At 34.0% G+C, this 21,795-nt stretch overlaps 1 protein-coding gene across 7 annotated transcripts; it reads right to left on the bottom strand.

Annotated features, from left to right (window-relative positions):
• Window positions 1–968: 968 nt before the first annotated feature.
• Window positions 969–9,585, bottom strand: LOC149569681 (uncharacterized). 7 transcript variants are annotated; one of them, XM_089822402.1, is made up of 6 exons: window positions 9,469–9,585; window positions 9,351–9,378; window positions 9,071–9,118; window positions 8,799–8,964; window positions 7,469–7,549; window positions 969–1,862 (listed from the first exon to the last, which is right to left on the bottom strand). In XM_089822402.1, exons 4-6 carry the CDS (start codon window positions 8,955–8,957, stop codon window positions 1,335–1,337), a joined length of 768 nt encoding a protein of 255 aa, XP_089678528.1. In that variant the 5' UTR covers window positions 8,958–8,964; window positions 9,071–9,118; window positions 9,351–9,378; window positions 9,469–9,585; the 3' UTR covers window positions 969–1,334. The 7 variants fall into 7 exon arrangements, with proteins under 7 accessions (XP_089678528.1, XP_089678529.1, XP_089678526.1 ...); XM_089822403.1 differs by having other exon boundaries at window positions 8,799–8,959; window positions 9,469–9,584; XM_089822400.1 differs by lacking the exon at window positions 9,469–9,585 and having other exon boundaries at window positions 9,351–9,435.
• Between the last annotated feature and the right edge of the window lie 12,210 nt (window positions 9,586–21,795).

The following is a 21,795-nucleotide window of genomic DNA, read 5'->3' as shown; positions in this document are numbered from 1 at the left end:
AAACAACATACCTTCGAATACATTAAGTGCATACCTTCATTGAAGCTCATAGCATATCATGCCTCTGAGTCTCCAAGTTCACACCCCATTGACATGTTTTCACCATATTTCCCAGTTGCCTAAAGAAAAAAATTTGTCCACATGGCATAAAATGTCAAGTAAACATGTAAACCAACAATATGGAGAAGCACTTTCAAATGCACTTTAAGCTTTACATAGGTGTAGAAATATTGCCTTGGCATGAATCTCATCCTCTCGCATAGCCTGTGCTTACTGGATCTGAGTTACACAAAACATAATCTCAGGTATTTTGGCAAATTTGTAACAATAGCGACATATAAGTATAATGCATCTACTTGGAATGCAAACGAGTCATCCAAAGCATAAATGAAGGATCCCATATAGCACACTCCATACCACATCAATCAAGTGCCGCATATACATTGTTCAGTTAATCAAGGAAGGCTATTTCCTAGAACACAAATAGGGGTTCAACTAAGTGCAACTAATACAACATAGACAACACTATACTTGAGAAAAAATAAAATTAAGTTAATAAATAGTTTATAATGATGGTTTCTGATAAATAATCCATCAATAAATGTGGCTAAAATAATATTCAAATTATTTTATAAAAATTGCAGCTAGCATATAGCACACTCCATACCACATCAATCAAGTGCCGCATATACATTATTCAGTTAATCAAGGAAGGCTATTTCCTAGAACACAAATAAAGGTTCAACTAAGTGCAACTAATACAACATAGACAACACTATACTTGAGAAAAACAAAATCAAGAAAAAATAAAATTAAGTTAATAAGTACTTTGAAATGATGGTTTCTGATAAATAATCCATCAATAAATGTGGCTAAAATAATATTCAAATTATTTTATAAAAATTGCAGCTAGCAGCATATAATATATATTATAAACCAAGAGACTACTCATTTAAATCAACCCATGCTTGACCAGCACAAACCAACAAGTGATATATTAAGAGAAAAAGGTTACATCATTCCCATATATTTTCAACTTGAAATGCGCTGTGACTAGAATCACTTGCTGAGCACACAACATGGATACCTCATATATACTTTATCCAAACAGACTCCTCAATGAATGGACCAAAAACTGCATGAGAATTTATATTTTCTTAGATGCAATTTAAGAAAGCCCAACCTTAGGTCTTCCTTCCTTCATCCATCCATCATTACCTAGCAATGCAATTTACATAAAGTACGCTACGATGTCTGATAAACTGTAGCAAACCATTACCCAGCTCCATGAATGTGACAAAATACAGCAGCACCTTAAATGAAATACCCTTACTTCATTGGTAAAATCCACGGGCAGGACTCTCTGCATGCATATCCATAGTTGAATCAGTCTCACAATACGTGTTGGACTCTCGGTTTTGATGAGCTTGTTGCCCATAAATATTACACGACGCAACCATAGAATTCATTACACTAAGTTCCCCACCCTCTGGGCTAGCAAGAAGGCCTCCTCCTCCCTGAAATCCTACGTTAACATGATCTGTTGGATGTCCAACCCTCCTCCCTCCATTTATTAATTGTGATGCATTGCTTCCAGAACAGTAGCCCCCTTGTGCCATATGAAATGGTTGAAGACTCCTCCTGACAGGGCTTGAAAGTGCATTTGAAAATACAGAATTTTTGTTCTGGTCCGAGAGACCCATTCTGGTTCCTTGTCCACTAATTGCCTGACTAGTTACTCCAGATGATGTTTGAGTATTGATCAATGGAAGCGGATTTTGTTGCTGATTATGAGATTGATTTTGAAATTGTGATGCTGGCAACACAGGCACTTCAACATCTCCTCCATAGTCAAGTTCATTCTGCAGTATTACATTTATGTAAAAGTATTTAGCAGTGCAAAATCTTAGGGCCACTTTTATTATAAATGAAAAGATCTTACAATATACCACAAAAAAAATTCAACACATATCTTTTATGAAACATATAATATATATCTGCTAAATTATTTTGCATGGAGATACAAATAAGCAACGAACTACCCTGTTATGTTGATAAATTTTGAAGCACTACAGTGACTGCAAGAGTATCGCTATTTAGGTGGGAAAAAGAACATGTTAATAATCCTTCCTTGGAAAGGATTGAACATACAAACCTAAATACAGAAGCAAAGGGCAATATGTGGAAAGAAATTGTGTTGAACAAGAATTGACAAAAAACAGTAAGGCTAATTAGCTAAGGCACGGTAACAAAGTTTGCATTTCTACATAGAATTAATGCAAAATAAACAGTTAGATCAGCACAAAAAAATTATGACCAGTCAGTCCAACACATTCCAAACACTTTATAAAATCTATTATAAATTGAGATGTTTAATCTCAACTATAAGCCTAGGTAAGAGAAAAAAAATTAATTACAAACAATTTCATCATTCTGCACCTAACCCCCAAGACTGTGCTTAACAATATTCCCAATGCCCCTGATAATGTGAATGGCAATAATCTTTTATCAACAATCTCTCTACTCTACATAATTTAGGTGCTAAATCTTATTTTCCAAGTTTTGCGTCTGTGGATATGGACCTCTATCCAACATCAGTCAATGCAGGCATCTTCCATACATAGCATAGAAATACATACGGCGTAAGTTGATTGACCTATGAATGCAAGTAAAAATTCAATGTTCTATGCTACCCCATTTTATATCTTGTGTTACATTAAAAAGGATGAGGTCTTTCAATGGAGGCTCTTTAGCTAATTTGTATCCAAAAGTTCAACATTTTTTATTCTTCAGAAATGATTGAGAAGGTTGTGATTTGACTTTTCAATCAACCGGACAATCAATGCTATTTGTGCAAATTGTCACATGTTCTTCCTTTCCATTACTAGGTGTTCAGTTTTGTTAGCCAATTTTTTTTCAATCTATGACATCTTCCAATTTTCTCTCTCCATACACATTTCCTTGATATGTATATCTTGAAAAAATATTCATAAGAATATTATCTATTTTCTATGGAGTAACAAGATAGAGGGACAGAGGGTTGGTGTAGATGGGTTTCAAGGAAAGGATTTGGGCATATATTTGGGGACAAAGCAGGGATGATGACAAACATAGAGCGTGCCTTAAAAAATAGTTATTAGACAACATGCAAAACTTTGAAATACTCGAACATATTTGATATTGACTAAAATGTACAATGAAGATGCCAAATATCTATATATTTTTCAAAACAGACCTCATCCTTATAGAATTATCGGTTAGTTTTCTGGATTTGATGGTGTGAACAATTTTTATCATCAATGTTTCGGATCACACTACGTGATCCATCATCAGGATACAAATGCAAAAGAAGCGGAGAAAGGATCATGTGGTGTGATCCGAAATGTTGATGATAAAAATTGTTCACACAATCAAATCCAGAAAACTAACTAATAATACTGAAGGATTGTGGAAATCTGATGGATCTAACCTTGTGGAAGTAAGAGTCCTTTATATATGTGACCATAATGTTAATGAATGGATGATGACTGATATGGTTCTTCAAGAGAAGGAGAAGAAATGAAAAAGATTAGAATTGTGAGAACGAACTGAATGAATGAAACAAAAAATGATAAACAATTGTTATCCTTTTTTGTTCATTAAATAAAATAATAAATTTGTACTTTTTTTTTTACTTAACTGCCATTTCTAACGAGCTTTTCTTTATAGTCCTAATCATTTTTCATCTTAATATAATGTCAATCCAACAATCCTTCCCAACATTTCGGGATTGACAATAGCATTTTTTTGGATATAATAAATCCGCTATTTCCATCCACCCTGCGTGATTAAGTTGCATCCACTAGTGACCCACATAGATTTCATTTTCTTCATCAGAATATTGATCTGGGAATAGTTCTTATACAAGATTGGTATCCTTCATTTTGCACATTACTGCCATGACTGTAACATCACTAATAGTAATTCTACATTTCCTCCTAGGCTAAGCTGCAACTACCCCTAAACTAGATAGAAAACATGAAGTACAACAGCTGAAATTGAGGATCTATGTGACTCCTACTACTAGCTACAAGACTTCAGTCACCAACATAAGCCCAATATTGATTTATTGCAATTATATTTCCATTTGACAATCTTGCACAAACTCCTAAACCTTTGTTAGTCACATAAAGGAGGTATGCATTGACTTTTGTGATACTATCTTGAAAGTTAAGTTGCCCGTACCTTTCCTTTTTTCCTTTGTATTCAATCCTCTATCCCAATTCGCTCATAGTGATCAACTTCTCTTTTCTGTAACATCTCCTTTTCTAAAAGAAACCTTAATAAATAAATAGTAGTATTGAAATATAAATAAATAATAAACAATAATATAATACATCAATTTTACAAAAATGTTGGGCGCTCATTATTGGAAACTAATAGGGATACATATCAAGCACAGAAATAGGGATACTCATAGAAGCAATTTGTTTGAGGAGATCACGTTGCAGGATTGGAATAGGTTCACCATGGAAATAATAATATTAAATAATATTGTTATCTATGTCTGCAAAACTATTAGTTCTGAGCAACTGAAGAGTTTTGTAGTTTTATATCTGTGCAGATAAATCTGGAATTTTTTTAGCTGGACATTTTATCTGAATATAGATCCTAAAGTGAAGCCAAATAATCTATAATTTAAGAAATGGCGTGTTTGTAGAACAGATCATTGCAAAAGATCAAACATTCATTAGGCTTGCCAAGAACTACTAAATCATCACCAAAATGATCATTTTAATCATTCCGTTATGCTCATTGTAGCGGAATGAAACATAGGGTGCAAATTGTAGAGAATCATATATATAGGAATCACGATTAAAGAGATCAAAGGTGCAGCGATTTCTGACATTGGATATGAGCTATATCAATGTGTGGAAAAATTGGATTATTAATCATGAGCACCAATAAGGGTAGCCAACGAATAAGGAAATTGATTTAAAATGGCAAATTATATTGTTTGCTATTTAGCATCACTAATAATAGCAATTAATAGTAAAGATAGTGCTAAAAAAATTGGTATCATCAAAATAACAAACCTGATTAGCTATAGAGATAATCGCTTAGTAAGGGTTGTGTCCCATCAGATATGAAAGGGTGCAATCCATTATATTTGCAAGATACATTATGTCAAACATCAATGGATTTCGGGGGAATAGAAAAAGGAGGAACCAGAAAGAAATATTTATAACAAACACTCTTCAAGGAAGAGATGAAAAAGGAAATGAATCATTTAAAATGCAGATAAGCATTGTGTGACAAAATTATGTTGCAACACATATACAAGTTAATACTAATTTAAGGAACACTTAGAAGATATACCGGAGTCCTAGTAATGATAAGGAACACTTAGAAGGGTCTAATATACACCATACATATCTATTGATAAATATCAGAATTATATATCATTATATTATACAAATACATATATCCAGGACCTATTACTATTTTAATATAAGAGGAGAAGGTAGAGTTGTGTCCAAGGATCCGCTTGTATAAATCCAAGCAATGGCTATCTGTCCCAAGATAGGGTAGGGATCAGCAATACCCAGCACCTTGCAGGCATTGTCCCAAGATAGGCAAAGAGCTTAGATCCTTAAACTTTTTGGGAGCTCACTGCAGTTGGTATCTAGGCATGACATCTGAATACTTATATTAAATAACTTTTAAAGATATCAATGAGAGGTATAAAAGGGAGAGGCAAGAACTTCAAGTCTTCAATTGATGGAAAAGGGAAGGAGAAAGAAAGAGTGGAGAATAAGAATTAAGGAGGTATTAAGGGAAAGGGAAGGAAATAAATTAAGGAAGTGACTTTCAAAAGGTTAAGGGTTGTGACTATTTGAAAGGGTTGGGATTATGAAGGGTTTTGATTCTTCGATAGGTTAGTGACTCTTTGAAAGGGTTGTAATTATGAGGGTTTTTGGCTTTTCATAAGGGTTGTAATTATGAAGGCATGACATCTTTTTTATATTGTTATTTATATTTTTTAGTTATTATAGTTTATTATTTAATCCTATTTCAAGATGGGCATGACATCTGGATACTTCAATTCAATGGTGGAATGATGTCACTCTTCATCCTTACTTTTCCTCTTATAATTTCTGCTTACTTGGAATATTTCTCCTCTACTAATCTAGAATTAGGCTTAGATGCCTATTATAAGTTTTGTGTATTTACAAATTGATTAGAGCCCAAAAAACATTAGGGTTAGGATTTGAGACACATTCAAAAAAAAATTGAATTTTATTAAAATGGACTTACCTTCACCTACCCCAAGGGACACCTAGAAGTCTCTAAGATAGGTGGGAGAATCTTGGAAGTCCCTTTGACATCTTGGGCACGTGCCATCTCTAATCAGAGGGAGTGTCCCAAAAATGTCCCCTTGTTGACAAGAGCATCCCAAAAACATCTCAAGGTCATTAGCAGCTATTGTAGAACTGCAATGGGAAATCACTACAATGTATCACAGAAACTTGTATTGGTGGAGGAACTTTAAAAAATCCTGTCACATTGTTTGTACTTTATGAGGTAGCATATGATTATCCACTATAGAACACCTCACAGTTCATTAAGACATAAATATGTACTGCTGAAATAAATTGTTCCCACAATAACAATTTACAGACATTAAGTACCCCCCAGTGATTCTTCTATAAATTTCCTATCATAGCAGCTACCCCTAAGAGGCGTATATTGATCTCCAAATTGCGACTTCTCATATTTGAGTTTCAGAATTCTATACTTCTATGCAATTTTTGGCAACAGGGCTAAATAGTTTTGTTGTCATATAAATCCATAGCAAGTACTAGCAAGCAAACCACTTCAATTTAAATTCATCTCAATCACCATCTTGTGTAGTTCTCCTTTCCAATTATCTCTTTACACTTTCCCACATATCGAGGGCATATTGGCCAAAATTTGATTTCACAAATTCTTTAAAAATCCTATCTATATTGTATATTTCCTGGCCAATCCTCAGAGGCATCCAAAGAATCAAATCAGCAACAGTGAAAAATGCAAAATTTCTGGGCCAGCGAATCATTTCTCCTCTATCAACCACACAAAATAACGAATGGCAAAAATATCATAGTTCCACTTATAGACATGTAACTAGTTAAGTACACATCTAAACACAATTATTTGCATTGTCCACAAGCTAAAATTAGTCACTTTGATATCATGATATCAACATTAGATACACTACCTTTTCTGATAAAAAACTACAACCTTGACAGGTAACAGATATAGAACTCTATATTTCAGGTATCATGACAAAATATAGTTATTTGAGCCCCCAATATACCAGAAAATTTGAAAATACATAATTTGCAAATTCATTAAAACTAATAAGTCAGTCAGGACTGGAAGAATATAAATTATGATATGTTAAACTTAAATTAAGCATCAAAGGAGAACAAGATATCTTCCAAACCTGAAGATAGCCAATGATTTCTGCCACTGTTAATCTTGAACCCGATTCTTGTGCCCTCAGAACCCGCTGGTATAGTTTCTCCTACAATGTAAAGCCCATCATTAGAATCTCATGATTAGCAGTTCATCAAAAATTTCTCAATGTTCACAATAATCCAAAACAGTAAGATATGATATCTAACTACATGCATACAGACATCCAACTTAAGTTTCAAAGCTGATGGGTAAGGAGAATTGAATTCAGTTGATTGTTTGGAAAAAAAGAACAATGTAAATGGTTTTCATAAAAAGAGTCATGTCCATTTGGGAATAAGACATTTCACTCAATATACAGACATTGGCATTCTAAAATTGCCTTCCACCATAAGCCTATTAGCAGAGACAATCAAGTAATACAGAAGAGAGACTTCCATTACAAAAAAAAAATCAAAATTATATTAATTAAAGTAGAACTGTCCATATGATTTGCACCCAATAGATCACTTGACATCTAAATGTCCATTTTCAAATATAAAGCATGTATATAACAAAACATTTAGCACAAATCTAAGAAAATTACGTAGCTTGTTTACACTTACTTATTTAATCATAATGGGGAGTGCACAGCATGCTATTACTGTTTATCCAGTTAAACTTAAAGATATACTTACTACAATTCAAAGTCAGAGTTTGAGATCCAAAGAAAGGGATAACCTTGAGGATATATAGGCCTGGGATGTTGAATGTAAGAATGTATCTTCAATAATAATCTGTAAGAAACCTGAACTAACTTCTCGCAGCCATAGCCACTCTAATGAGCTGTTGTGTAAAGGTAATTGACAACATCAGTGAGAGTATGTGACACAGGTTCCAATCCCCTCCTACAATAGGATAGCCCATAACTCTAGTATAAGTATGGAAAGGCTATGGTGTAACAATTACGACTGTATTTCTTCAAGGTTATCTACACACCGTTTAAAAGGGCAAGTATAGTCTTACCCAATATGTACAACACCTTTCAAAAGAATCTAATAAGACCAAATTCAACTTATCATTGTCATGAGGAAAATAAATTCGATTAGATCCTAACTACTACTAACCAAAACATATTCATATTTAGTAAAACAGACCACCCCATAACAATTTTCATCCAAGAGAACTGTCCAACATGTAGAAACTGCAAATACCGACCAATGCCAAACAATTTATGAAAACAAAGAGAGTTTCAGAAATACGAAAAACCTTCTAGCACAAGGCGATCTCTACAAATTACCCACGCCAAACAGACAATATTAAAAAAATCAAACCGTCAACAAAACATAGATCAAATATTGGTGAGTTCCAAGACTCACCAGCCCATTCCGCTCTCCGGCCTGAAAAGCAAGCTTTTGCTGATTCTGGGCCTGCGTATAAAGCTGTGACAGTGAATTGGCTGCACTGCAGAAGGTGTTATACATGGTTTTCTCAACCTCATCCAATCCCGTATTATCGGCCTTTCTTTTTTTTGCCATAGCTGATCTAATTTATCAATTAATGACCTCAAATCAAATCTGAATTGCTCCCTAATAATTTTGAAAAACGGGTGTATAAATTTATAGATATGCAAAGAGATCGATAATGGAACCTGATGGGAAAGAACAGATTCAACAGAAGGGTTTCAAATTCTCATAACCTGGGAAACAAATAAAAAATAAATCACTTACAAACTGGGTGCTTTGAAATTGAGTGCATATATTAGATTACTAATGAATTGAATGATTTTCCCCAACAACCAATTCGAAATCCTCAAAAAAAATGTGTTAAGCAAAGGGTTTTTAAAAAGAATCTGATATTACAAAAACCCAACCCAAATGAAGACGCTTCGAAACTAAAAGACCAGAAGAAGTAAATAGATTGATTAATACCTCTGGGCGGCGATGCCCCCTCCTCGAGCTGAATGAAAGAAAACAGACGAATGAATTATCAAAAAGAATAAGATGAATGGAGGGTGAAGCTCAAAGAATAACAGGCGATTATATATACCTAATGTATAATGTAAATCTTGGTTCGGTGGTTGTTTAAGAATTTCTGAATGTGAAAAGGGAGTTTTTTAGGGCGAGTGTGCCGATTGCTGTGCCCCATTGCAATACATTTGAGGGACTTACCATGGTAATTAAAGCAAGAAATCAACTGGTCCCACTTACGGTTTAATTGCTAGATATTGCTTTGAAACAGTGCGAGATTTGGTACACACGAGTATCATATAATTCTTAATATCAAGTTTGGTTTTTTCTTTGGTTTGGGAAATAATATTTAATATTATAATAATTTTGAGTTTTCGAGATTAGAGTTAGGAGAGGACCTCCTCCTTAATCAATATTTCATTTTATTTATTTAACTCATATCAAATTTAGAAGCTATAATGGAAATTGAAGAGTTGTATTATAGTAATTTTGAGTTTTGGAATTTGAGTTTATTGGAAGTCATAAGGGGGCCTCCTTTCCAATCAACATATTCAACTAAGAAGTTACAATAGAAATCCAAGAGCTATATTATAGTAATTTTGAAAATGGGATTCAATTTAAGCAAAGGTCTCATGGGGAACCTCCTCCCTAATCAACATATTAAACTAAGAAGTTATTTATTCAACTCATATCAACTTAAAAATCAAAATGGAAATCCAAGAGCCATCAAAATGGAATTCCACCACTTATGTTACTTTTGGTATTTAAGCATGGATCTTTGTATTTAGAATCTTATGACCTCCCCATTAAAGCACAACTCTATTAACTAATTTTTAAAAAAATAATTTTAAATAAAATAATTTTGTTTAAATAAAATAATTTATAGTTTCAACATTCTCAAAGGAGGAGGAATTTATTTGAATGATGAATTGCTTCATAACTAGCTTGTGTATTTGTGTATACACATACACATGTATGCATATAAACATGTATGTATACACATGTATATGCATAGATGTGTACACACATATAGAGAGGTGTATGTATATGTGTGTGTAAATAAGTTAATATGAATCAATTCATGATTCAAAAATGCTTCTTCTCCTTTGAAGATATTTTTCATATTTAAACACAACAAAATCAAGGGTATTGGCCCATACAGAACAAGCCTAGAAGGCTTAAAAAGGAAAGCAGTAGGAATATGCTAAAAGGACATTAACAACACACTATTGTAGACACCTAAATTTAATTACATAAGTTCATAATTTAATTAAGTTCATAATTTAATTTAGTTCTCTTCTAAGGCATTATTGATTAAATATTTAATATTTAATTAAATATCTATATCATATCGCTAGTTAATTAATTAACTATCATCCAATTAATTATCAAATGGCAACTTGTAGTAAGATAATTAAATAAATACCCTTTCCTGCTGATTTAAATAAATACACTTATTTATTTTAATTAATTCCAAAAAATCCACTTTCTCTCACTTGGAATTAAATAATATATTGAATTCATTTTGAGTTTTAACCCCTAACCTAATGTATCATCCAACCACCTAATTGGTGCAAGAGTGCCTAGGGTTCAAGAAGGAAACCCTTAAATTTTGGCTTGAAGACCCTTGAATGTAATAAGAGTAGTCGATAGCCCATTAGGATGTTTGAGTCAATTTTGATGACATTTTGTTGTAATCAGGTCAATTAGAACCTAAAACCTATCATGGTTGTTTAAATATGCATATACCCTCATATGGAATTGGTAAGGGTAGATTGGGTCAATTAGGTGTTAGGAAGAGTCAAGAGATCATGAGATACCATTCTAGGCCAAATGGAAGTAGAATTTGGCAAGGTGTCTAAAAATTACAAACAACTTGCAAAAGTTGCATTGCAAATGTTGCTCATGCAACTTTTTGCAACTTGTTAGATCTCAATGCAAAATCAATTTGGAGAGTTGTTTCAATTGGAAATTGATTGGGAAGCATATATAAGGCTCCTAGATTGATTGTTGGAAGGTTTGAAATCATTTTTCATATTTTTACAATATTAAATGAGTGATAGTTTGTGCATTTTTCCTCGACGGTCTCTTTGCAACTCGAGCAACTTGATTATTTTGGACTGAATGATGGCTCTTTTCATTGTAATTAGTTATTTTCCAATGTTTTCTTCCTTCCTAAATTATTTCTTTCATTAGTTTACAGTTTTAGGTTTCCAAATAAAATTTGCACTATAATTGCCCTGTCATTGGCAATTCTAGGGTTTGAATGCAAAAGTGCCCCTAACTTGGAATTTCACCATGGAAACCTAATCATCATTGAGAAAATGAAATTATAGGTTATGTACATTATGATCCAATTAGAATTTTATAAAGAAGTCACTTTGGTGAATTTTGTAATCAAGCCCTAAGTGAGTAGACAGTGTGCAGAATAACAAACAAGATATTTTGCAAGAGTCGATTGGGTTGAGAAAATAAATGCTTACAGAATGTTGGTTGGAGTCAAGAGAGACTACATGTCTAGTTAAGACATTTTATTGAATCCATTTTGCCAACTTGTTACAAGAAACTTTAGGCCCAAATCTAGACTAGGGCATTGTACAAAGATTGTGACCCTAAGACCTAGAAAATTATTTAAGTCTCCTAAAAGAGTATTTGAGATGATCATTTTTGTAAGGGTAAATTGGAAAAAAAAATTAATAAAGCTTCAAAAATTGAAAGCAAAGACCTAATTAAGGTTCAATCCTACTAGGTTTGTTTTGCTTATTTTTGCATTTAGTGAACTTTGAGTTCAAGAAACCACCAACTTTAGTTGAACCAAGTGTGAAATGAGATGTTTAGAGTTAATCCATTCCTGATTGAGTCATGTCTACATTTTTGGAGGTGTTCAAAAAATGCATGAAGCAAACTTTGGGTAAAAGAGTACTTTTAGTTGTTTTGTCTGGGAAGCTATCAGAGAAGTGTTTGTAGAGCATGGAAAACTTCACAAGAGGATTCCAAACCTTGAAGGATAATCCCTCACATTGTTGAGTAGTGTTCTTGTGTAAAGATAAAAGAATTAAACTCCTAGAGCCTCCCTAACATAGTGGTATCAAAGCCTAAAGATTTGGGCAACAATTAAAGCACATATTAGTTGTAGAATCAATTGGTAAAACCAGCATGTTGACCACTGCAAAGGTTGCCAAGAAAGTGTTAGAGCAAGAAGAAAAGAATAGGATTCTTAACGAAACCTTGGATTTTCTATAAAATTAAATTGGAGAGGTAGAGACAAAGACTAAAAAGGTAAGTACGAAGGTGACTGAGAAAGAAGAAAAAGACAAAGAAATTGCAACAGAGGATGAGGTTCCAAAGCTTGATCCAATCTTACCTGAAGAGGCATTCCTCAAGGCCCTCAAAGCCATGGGCGCAAAAACATTAGAAGGAACACCTCTTTTTAGTGGGAAGATGGAACCTAATTTAGTGATGGGGTGGATTGAATCACTTGAGAATCACTTTGAGTGTGAAGGAATTAGTGAAGTACAAAAGGTGAAAGTGGCCAAGTCCAGGTTGAGGAGAGCTATCCTAACTTGACGGAAGTCTGTCAAGACAGAAAGATGTAAAAAAAGGCAATTTAATCTAATAGCTACATGGAAAGGAATGGTTTCCAAGGTGAGGGGAACTTATGTGCTAGAGGATTATGAAATCCAATTGCACAAGAAGAGACAAAATTGGAGACAAAATGACCTTAATGTGAGTGCCTATATTAAGGAGTTTCATAAATAATGCCTAAGGTCAATTATTGTATCAGAGGAAAAAAATTGTAGGTATCTAAACATAATAAGACAGAATATCCAAGAGGAGATTAGTCTATTGAGTCCTACTACTGTTCAAAGGTGCTATTAGTTGGCACTTAAAGTGGAGGGGAATAACAAGAAAAGGCATGAGAAAATTCATAGAGGCAGAGGTAAAAGTTACAAAGGTCACAAAGGTAGCTGTGGAGGGAGAAATGTAGGCCAGAGGTTCTAAGGGGAGTCTAATCCATCAAAGCAGAGTGGGGACTCCAGTAGCAAGGGAAGCTACAAAAGTAGGGGACCTAATAGAAGAGGAAGTTTTGGTGGATTAGGTAGAGGATCCAACTTCTCAACAATGAGATAATATAATTGTAATAAGTTGGAACACCTTGCCTTTAGATGTCCTAAGCAGGTTTCTACATCCCAAGGAGGGGATAGGAGAGTAAACAATATTCAAGAAGATGCTACTAGTGTAAAATCTCTTGGAGTTCAATTGGATTCAAAGGTTGGAGAGAACCTTATGGTGAGAAGAATACTAATCAAAGAACATTTTAAAGAGGAGGCAAGTCAAAGAAGGTCCTTATTTAGAATCAATTGCAAAATAGCAAGAAAGTTATGTAAAGTAGTTGTAGACTTTGGTTCTACTAATAACATTATATCTAAGGAAGAAGTTAAGAAGTTGAAAATAATTAGAATCCCTCATAGTAATCCTTATAAGGTTACTTGGATTAATAAAGAAAAGCATGTGTTAGTTGATGAACAAGCATGGATTGAGTTCAACATAGGGCCTGATATAAGGATAAGGTTCTTTGTGATGTTTTATCCATGGATGCTTGTCATCTACTTTTATATAGACCTTGGTAGTTTGACAAGAAAGCACTCCATGATGGAGAAAATAATTCCTAACCTTTTCAAGATGATGGTGTCACCTATAAAATCCAGTCTTTAGCAGATAAAGAGGAAGATAAGGTTAATCTTAGATTGGTTTTGACAAGTGAGTGTATATACACTCAAGTCATTTACTTAGTTCATTTTGAACAAGTAACATATGTTGAACACAACATGAAAGTTAGAGCATGCTGAGTAAATAGTGACAGTCGAGTCACTCAAGTGTCAAGTAGACAATATGTGTTGAGTGATTCAGGAGTCGAGCAAGCAATGCATGCCAAGTCATTCAATTCTTGAGTGACAATATTGAAGTCATAGTTAGTGCCGAACACTAAGGAATTCAGATGTTGAGTAACATAATTTTGACATAGTTGTTTGTATTGGCACAAACTACTATGTAAACCATTTTTGGGCTGACTTAAGGATTGATTTACAATCTTTTGTTGATAAGGATGAATCTTAAGTAGGAATCCCTATGTATTACATGCATCCAATTAGGTAAAGGGAAGGTTTAAGTGGAAATATGGATGAATCACAACCGTTGATTCATACCTAATCCTAAGTCACCTAGGTCTTCTTAAGGAGGACAAACCCTAAACTTTTTATGAATGATCAGAGAGAGAAGGGGAGTTTGCATGTGCAAATAGGATATTCATGGTGACCAAGGTATTATGATGTAAATTACATTACAGAATCAATTAAAGAAGAATAGAGGAAGGAAATAGTGAACAACAAAGAGACATCTGATCAAGAAGGATCAAGTACACAATAAGATAGAGGTGATCTGACATCAAGCAATAGAGTGCTAACCACGAGATCATTGCTAAGACATTCTAATAGGTGAATCAATTAAATCTCTTAACAAAGTAGTCCTAACAGGCTGTAGTGAAATCCTCTAACAAGGTGTTTACTTAATTGTTAGTTGAAGTTCTTTAACCAGGCACACTTCTAAAAGGGTGTTGAAATCCTTTAACAGGGTGAGACCTAACAGTCTTTGTAAGCTTTTAACAGGGCAAACTTTTCACAAGGTGGATCATGTTTCATGATCAAACATTGTAACCTTCATTGGATACACTTTATTACTATAGTAGTGAAGATTTGTGGGTGTCATCCCCACCCCAGTTTTACCTTCTCATTGGAGGGTTTTTGGGTAATCATATATTATGTCATATATGTATGAATGCTTACTTGTTTATATACTTTATCTGTATATGCTTTACATGGTATTTCAGTTTACTCATTGAATATGTGAGATGGATGTATGGTGAATGTTTTTATGGGTTAAACTTTAAAGCACTAATTCACCCCCCCTCTTAAAGTTTACCTTTCCTATTATAATTCCAATAGTTAAGCCCATTGGTCACAGTGTTTTACTAGTAGGAGAAAAGGAGTTTGTGAATACCTTAAAAGAAGGGGATGGAATAAGATTTTCCCTAGTGTTAAAACCTAAAGTAGAGAAGAAAAATCAAAAGGATTTTGTGATTCTTGTAGAGGATCCCTTTCCAAATAAAGCAACATAGAGAGAAATTAGCCATCAAATTGACTTCATACTAGGGGATCCATTTCCAAATAAGGCAGCATATTAGATGACACCACAACAAAATTAAGAAGTGGCTAGGAAAGTTTAGGAATAGCTAGAGCTAGGGGCACACCTAACTATCCAATCACCTCGCTAAGTAAACATGACAGAAGAAAGCAATAAAGAGAAAAATACCAAGGAGAGAAGAAATAACAACCCTTTATTGATTCATCAAGCTTTCAGCAACTCGGCAACCCTTGGAACTCAACATTAACATGAAGAATGAACTAAGATGAGTATGATAGAAAGGTAACACGGGATACTCCTACATCAAACAACCAAGGTTGAAATAAATAATTCTCCTAACTAATGGAAGTGTCACGACCTAAGTTGAATCCAACTCAGATTGAGAAATTCATGTAGCATCTTTAATTGGTTTGTTCTTCCACTTCACCAAATATTCATATTAATCATTTCCTCTTGTGCTTTTACCAACTCTTTGATCCAATATATGTTCAACCTCTTCAATTTGATTCTTAGGATAATGATCTGGTATAACAACTTCATCATCTAACTCATGGTACTTATGTAAATTGACAACATTGAATATAGGAGATATATCCATGTCATTAGGTAACTCAACTTCATAATCATTACCACTATCATACTTCTTCAAGATCTTACAAGGTCCAAACTTCTTCATTTTCAGCTTACTATATGTTCCAACAAGAACTCTGCCTTTCTTCAAATGAGCCATCACCTCATCAGCAACTTAAAAAATATGATGTCTCCTACACTTATCAATATTCTCCTTGTACTTCTTATTACTTTGACTTCACCTCCTCATGTAAACACTTCATAAAATTGACAAATTCTTTCCCTTCAACATTTCTCTTCTCTTCAGCAACAACATCCCTTAAATCTAATATACCTCGAGGTTGCATTCTAGTAACAATATCAACAGGTGTTTTTCCAATACTCCTATTCACAAAATTATTATATGCAAACTCAACTTGTGCCAATACCATATCACAATTGTTTGGCTTATCTCTAACTAAACATCTCAACAAATTATCCAAGCTTCTATTCACAACCTCTATCTATCCATCTACCTGTGGATGGAATGTAGAACTTAACTTCAACTTAGTATCCATCTTCTTCCACAAAGTCCTCCAAAAATAAGCAACAAATTTGTTATCTCTATTAGAATAATACTTCTTTGTAATCCATGCAATCTAGCAATCTCTTTCAAGAAAATCTCAACAACATGCACAACATCTGATGTCTTCTTACATGGTATGAAATTTGTCATCTTAGAAAATCTATCCACAACAACAAATATGGAATCATTCCCTCTTGTGATCTTAGTTAATCCAATAACAAAATCCATACTAATGTTACTCTAAGATTTCTCAGGAACAGAAATAGGTGTATATAATCCAATATTCTGACTTACTCCTTTTGCAACTTGACAAATTCCACAACTCCTTAAAAACTTATGAACATCATTATACATTTGTGGCCAATAGTACTTATCCTTAGGCAAACTCAAAGTCTTATCAATTTCAAAATGTCTAGCCAATCCACCATAATGTTTTTCCTTAATCAAATTAACTCTCATATAAGTTCTTGGTATACACAATTGAATTCCTTTTAATAACATACCTTCTTGAATGAAATACGCATCATACTTACTCAATTAACTTGATAGATTTGGTGCTTTACACTCTCTCCATGCCTAAAAAAAATTAGGATCAGTATCATTCAACTCCTTCATTTCATCAAAACCAAGAACTTCAAACTTCATCTCAATCAACAAATAATGTCTTCTAGTCAACAAAGAACATCTTCTACTCAATGCATTGGCAACTCGGTTAGTGACTCCACTCTTATGCTTGATCACAAATGAAACTCTGCAAAGACTCAACCCACTTCATATGTCTTTGATTCAACTTATGTTGACTTTGCAAATGCTATAAAGCTTTATGATTAATATAAAACACAAAATCCTTAGGAATCAAATATTGTCTCCACTTCTTCAAGGCTTGAACAATATCATAGAACTCTTGACCATATACACAATATTTCCTTTTAGTTTCATTCAATTTTTCACCAAAGAAAGCATCAAGTTTACCTTCTTGAATCAACATAGCTCCTATATAGTACCACTTGTATCACACTCAACTTGAAAAACCCTTATTGAAATTCAGGCAAAGCCAATTCAAGTAACTCAATAACCTTTCATTTCAAAATTTAAAAACTCTTATCAGCCTCATGTGTCCATTTGAAATCCTTTTTATGTCCTCTCATAGTCTCATTCATAGCATTACAAACATAACTGAAGTTTTTTATAAACTTCCTATAAAAACTAGCCAAACCATGAAATGATCTTACCTCACCCACATTCTCAGGTGTAGGCCATTCTAAAATTGCTTTAACCTTCTCAAGATCCATTCTCAAACCATCAGCTGAAATCACAAATCCCAAATACACAATCTCCTCTTTCATAAAGGAACACTTCTTCAAGTTAATCAACAATTTTTCCTCTTGCAATCTCTGTAATACTTGCCTAACATGCTCAAGATGTTCTTCCTTGGTCTTACTAAATATCAAAATATTGTCCAAATAAATAATCACAAACTTACCCAAGAATCTATTTAGGGCCTTATTCATCAAGCCCATGAAAGTACTTGGTGCATTAGTCAAGCCAAAAGGCATTACCAACCATTCATACAAACAATCTTTTGTCTTGAAAGCAGTCTTCCATTCATCACCTTCTCTAATTCTAATATGATGATAACCACTCTTCAAGTCAATCTTGGTAAAATGCTTTGCTCAACTCAAACAATCCATTATGTCATTTATCCTCGACATAGAAAACCTATATTTCAATGTGATCTTGTTTATAGCTCTACAACTACACATTCTTCATTCTCCATTCTTCTTAGGTGCCAATACAGTAGGTACAACACATGGACTCAAAGTTTCTCTGATCAAACCTTTCTACAATAGCTCTTGCACTTGTCTGTTAAGTTCTTCATTCGAAGTAGGTGTCAATCTATATGGTGCTTTATTTCGCAAACTAGCTCCAGGAATCAGATCCATACAATGAATTATACTTCTTACTGGTGGTAAACCATCAGGTGTGTCTTCAACAACAATCTCGTTGTACTCATTCAACAACCTTTTAATTTTTGTTGGAACTCAACCTCTACTATCTTTTGTTTCTCATCCATCATTGTTTTCTATCACTCAGCCATTACTACCACAAATCGATCATCTAGGAATTATAGAAAAAGAGATTTGGTTCTTGTTCATCTCCTTCTCAAATTGTTTTCCATTAACCATGCAAACTATAATAGTAGTACAATTCACTTTACCAGGAGCTTTGATCGAAGGAAACAATATTTTCTTTTGCCCATTTACCCAAAGAGTATATTGATTTAATCTACCATCATGCACAACATGTTTGTCATAATACCAAGGTCTACCCAACAAAATATGGCAATAATCAACAGGCATAATATCACACATATATTCATCAAAATAGTTTGCAATTTTGAATTTCACAACACATTGCTCACTTACCAACAATATATGCAAGTGCAATTTTGTAACCAACTCGTCTAATGGAAAATTTATTGAACTGCTACTATCAACAATTACTTTGCAACCTTTTCTAGCCATCTTGCATCTGGCCTTGAAAAGACTTCTCCTCGGGATAGGTTTATCATCAGCTATCTTATTGCACAAAGTTCTCCTTGTTAGAATATATAGTCCACCAATATAACTTGGGGGGGGTGTAATTAGTTATCCAACTAATATCACAATTATCAACCTTATTAAACTTTAACCATATGAGCAATATAATAAAAAACCACAACAAGATACTCATACACATTAACACCCAGATATGTTAACTAGGGAAACCCTGGTGGGGATGGTACCCACAAGATGATGTACTAATATAAATATTCCTTGTTAAAGGATGGACCTTGTTAGGATTCTATGAATACATTTAGTACACATGAGTTCCTTTTAAGAGACTTTGAATCCATGTTAGGAGATTCCAACCCTATTAGGAGTTGTGGAAGATAGTTGGACCCACTTCCCAAACAACTTCAAGGGCAAACACCAATGAACCCACTATCTAAATGATCTATGTATTATTCCTTGTAGAATAATAGAAATGAAATGTACTTTCATCCTCTTCTTTTGTCTTGTCAACCAGACCTCTGCTCCTTCTGATCTTGTACCTAGATCACAAAACTCGCATCCAATAATCTCTTGGATCGCTTCCACACATTTACCAAATACTCTGCTCCATTTCGCACTTCGCACTTCAATTGATGCAATACAAACAAGGAAAACATCTTTCCTTTATACCATATCTTCAAAATAATTCCTTGAGTAAGCCTTGAGGCTTTGCCAATTAATTATAATAAGATAATTAATTAATTACAATTACAATAGCACTATTGTCTCACGGTCCATAGAAAACTTCACAAGTGTGATACTAGGGCTTGCACACTCACTGATGTCACCAATAAACTATCCAGTATCATTACTTGACTAGACATCTTCTCATTACATCTTAGATAAAAGATAGCAAACAATCATCAAGAACTACTTTCCCAATACTCTATCTCTAAACTACTTTATTTAAATCAAGTACATCTTCCATACGTCTTCAACTTAGACTCTAAACTCTTGACCACATCATTACTACACTATATATAATATATCCATGACTGTGCATCACCAGACAATCAAACCATTATCCGTACGACTAGGATCTATATCTGCTACTCAATCAGTCTTTACAGAAACCATGCTATGTTGACAATAATGACAAACACAATCATGAATATAACATATCAATACTCTCCAATGCTTAGGATACTCCCCCAAAAGTAGTATCATCAACATTCATGCTAACACTCCTCACCATTAGGTTTTCTCCAACCTCAGGTACACAAGGTGAACCCTCATAATCTCATTGAATAACATCATTTCTATTACCTTGTTCATTTTCACTAGAGTACCTACACTCAAAGAATTTATGCCCTTCTTTGCCACATTTGAAATAATTACAACAAAAACCTCCTCTAGAATAGGAATTACCTCTTCCTCGGTAAGAAATAGTACCTCCTCAATAAAAATCACCACCTTTCTACTTGGTCTTTCCCTTCTTATCAGTTTTTCACCTAGATTTGCCCTTACCTTGTGCATAATTGTTAGATCTGCCACCTTCTCCATAAGATCTACCTCTACCTCTTTGGAACCTACCACCTCTACCTCTTTGTCTTTGTTCATGCTTCTTTGTTAATATATCCCCATATTTCAAGGCATATTGATAGGTTTCTTCCACATTTTCCCATTTTACAAAACTTATCTCATCTTGAATTCTAGATCTCAATCCATTCAGGTGCCTTGCAACTTTCTCAACCTCGTTATCTACATGTCTAGATATGATAACCAATCTATAGAATTCTTCAATGTACTCTTTCACAATCACATCCTTTTGTCTCAAAATCTACATCTTTCTTAACAAGCTAACTTGGTAATTAGCAAGAAGGAACTTCTTCTTCACTTTGTTCACCATTTACAACCAAGTTCTGATCTTTTTTTCCTCTTCTCTATCTATCAATTTGTAAATGCTCCCACCATAGTGAGGCATGAACTTTAAATCTAGTGACTGAAATCTTCACTTTCCTATTATCAAGAGTGTTTTCAAACTCAAATGACATCTCCATACCAGAGATCCAATCCAACACAAAATTGGTGTCTAGTTTTCCATCATAAGGAACCACTTCCAAATCATGATTTTGCACTAAAGGTGGATTAAAATAACAACTATCACCACTTAGAGTGGATTCATCCAAAACTATGTGCATGTTGAGGTACACACTCCTATATCATGGCATGACCCTTAGGCCACATGTGATTTGAGAAGTGTCTACATGACATCATCTCTAGAATGTGCAAATAGCGTCATCCCTCTCAAAATATCTTCTCTCTCCCCAAATTTCCCATGCACTTACTTTGGTAGTTTAAAAAACAAAGTATCATATGATCGTATACCCAATCAGATACCTATCATGTATGTAATTAATATGCTAGGTGGTCATTGTCATCATCCCATCATGGGAAAACTCTGCAAGGTCTCCATATAAAGTCTCTTAATGTGTATCCCATTATTCCCTATGTCATTGCTCCACCATAGAAATAT

The sequence above is a fragment of the Cupressus sempervirens genome, chromosome 3, assembly GCF_028749045.1.
Source record: "Cupressus sempervirens isolate cs-2001-9-10 chromosome 3, ASM2874904v1, whole genome shotgun sequence".
Lineage (NCBI taxonomy): Eukaryota > Viridiplantae > Streptophyta > Pinopsida > Cupressales > Cupressaceae > Cupressus > Cupressus sempervirens.
This window is presented reverse-complemented; position numbering and strand designations above follow the sequence as displayed.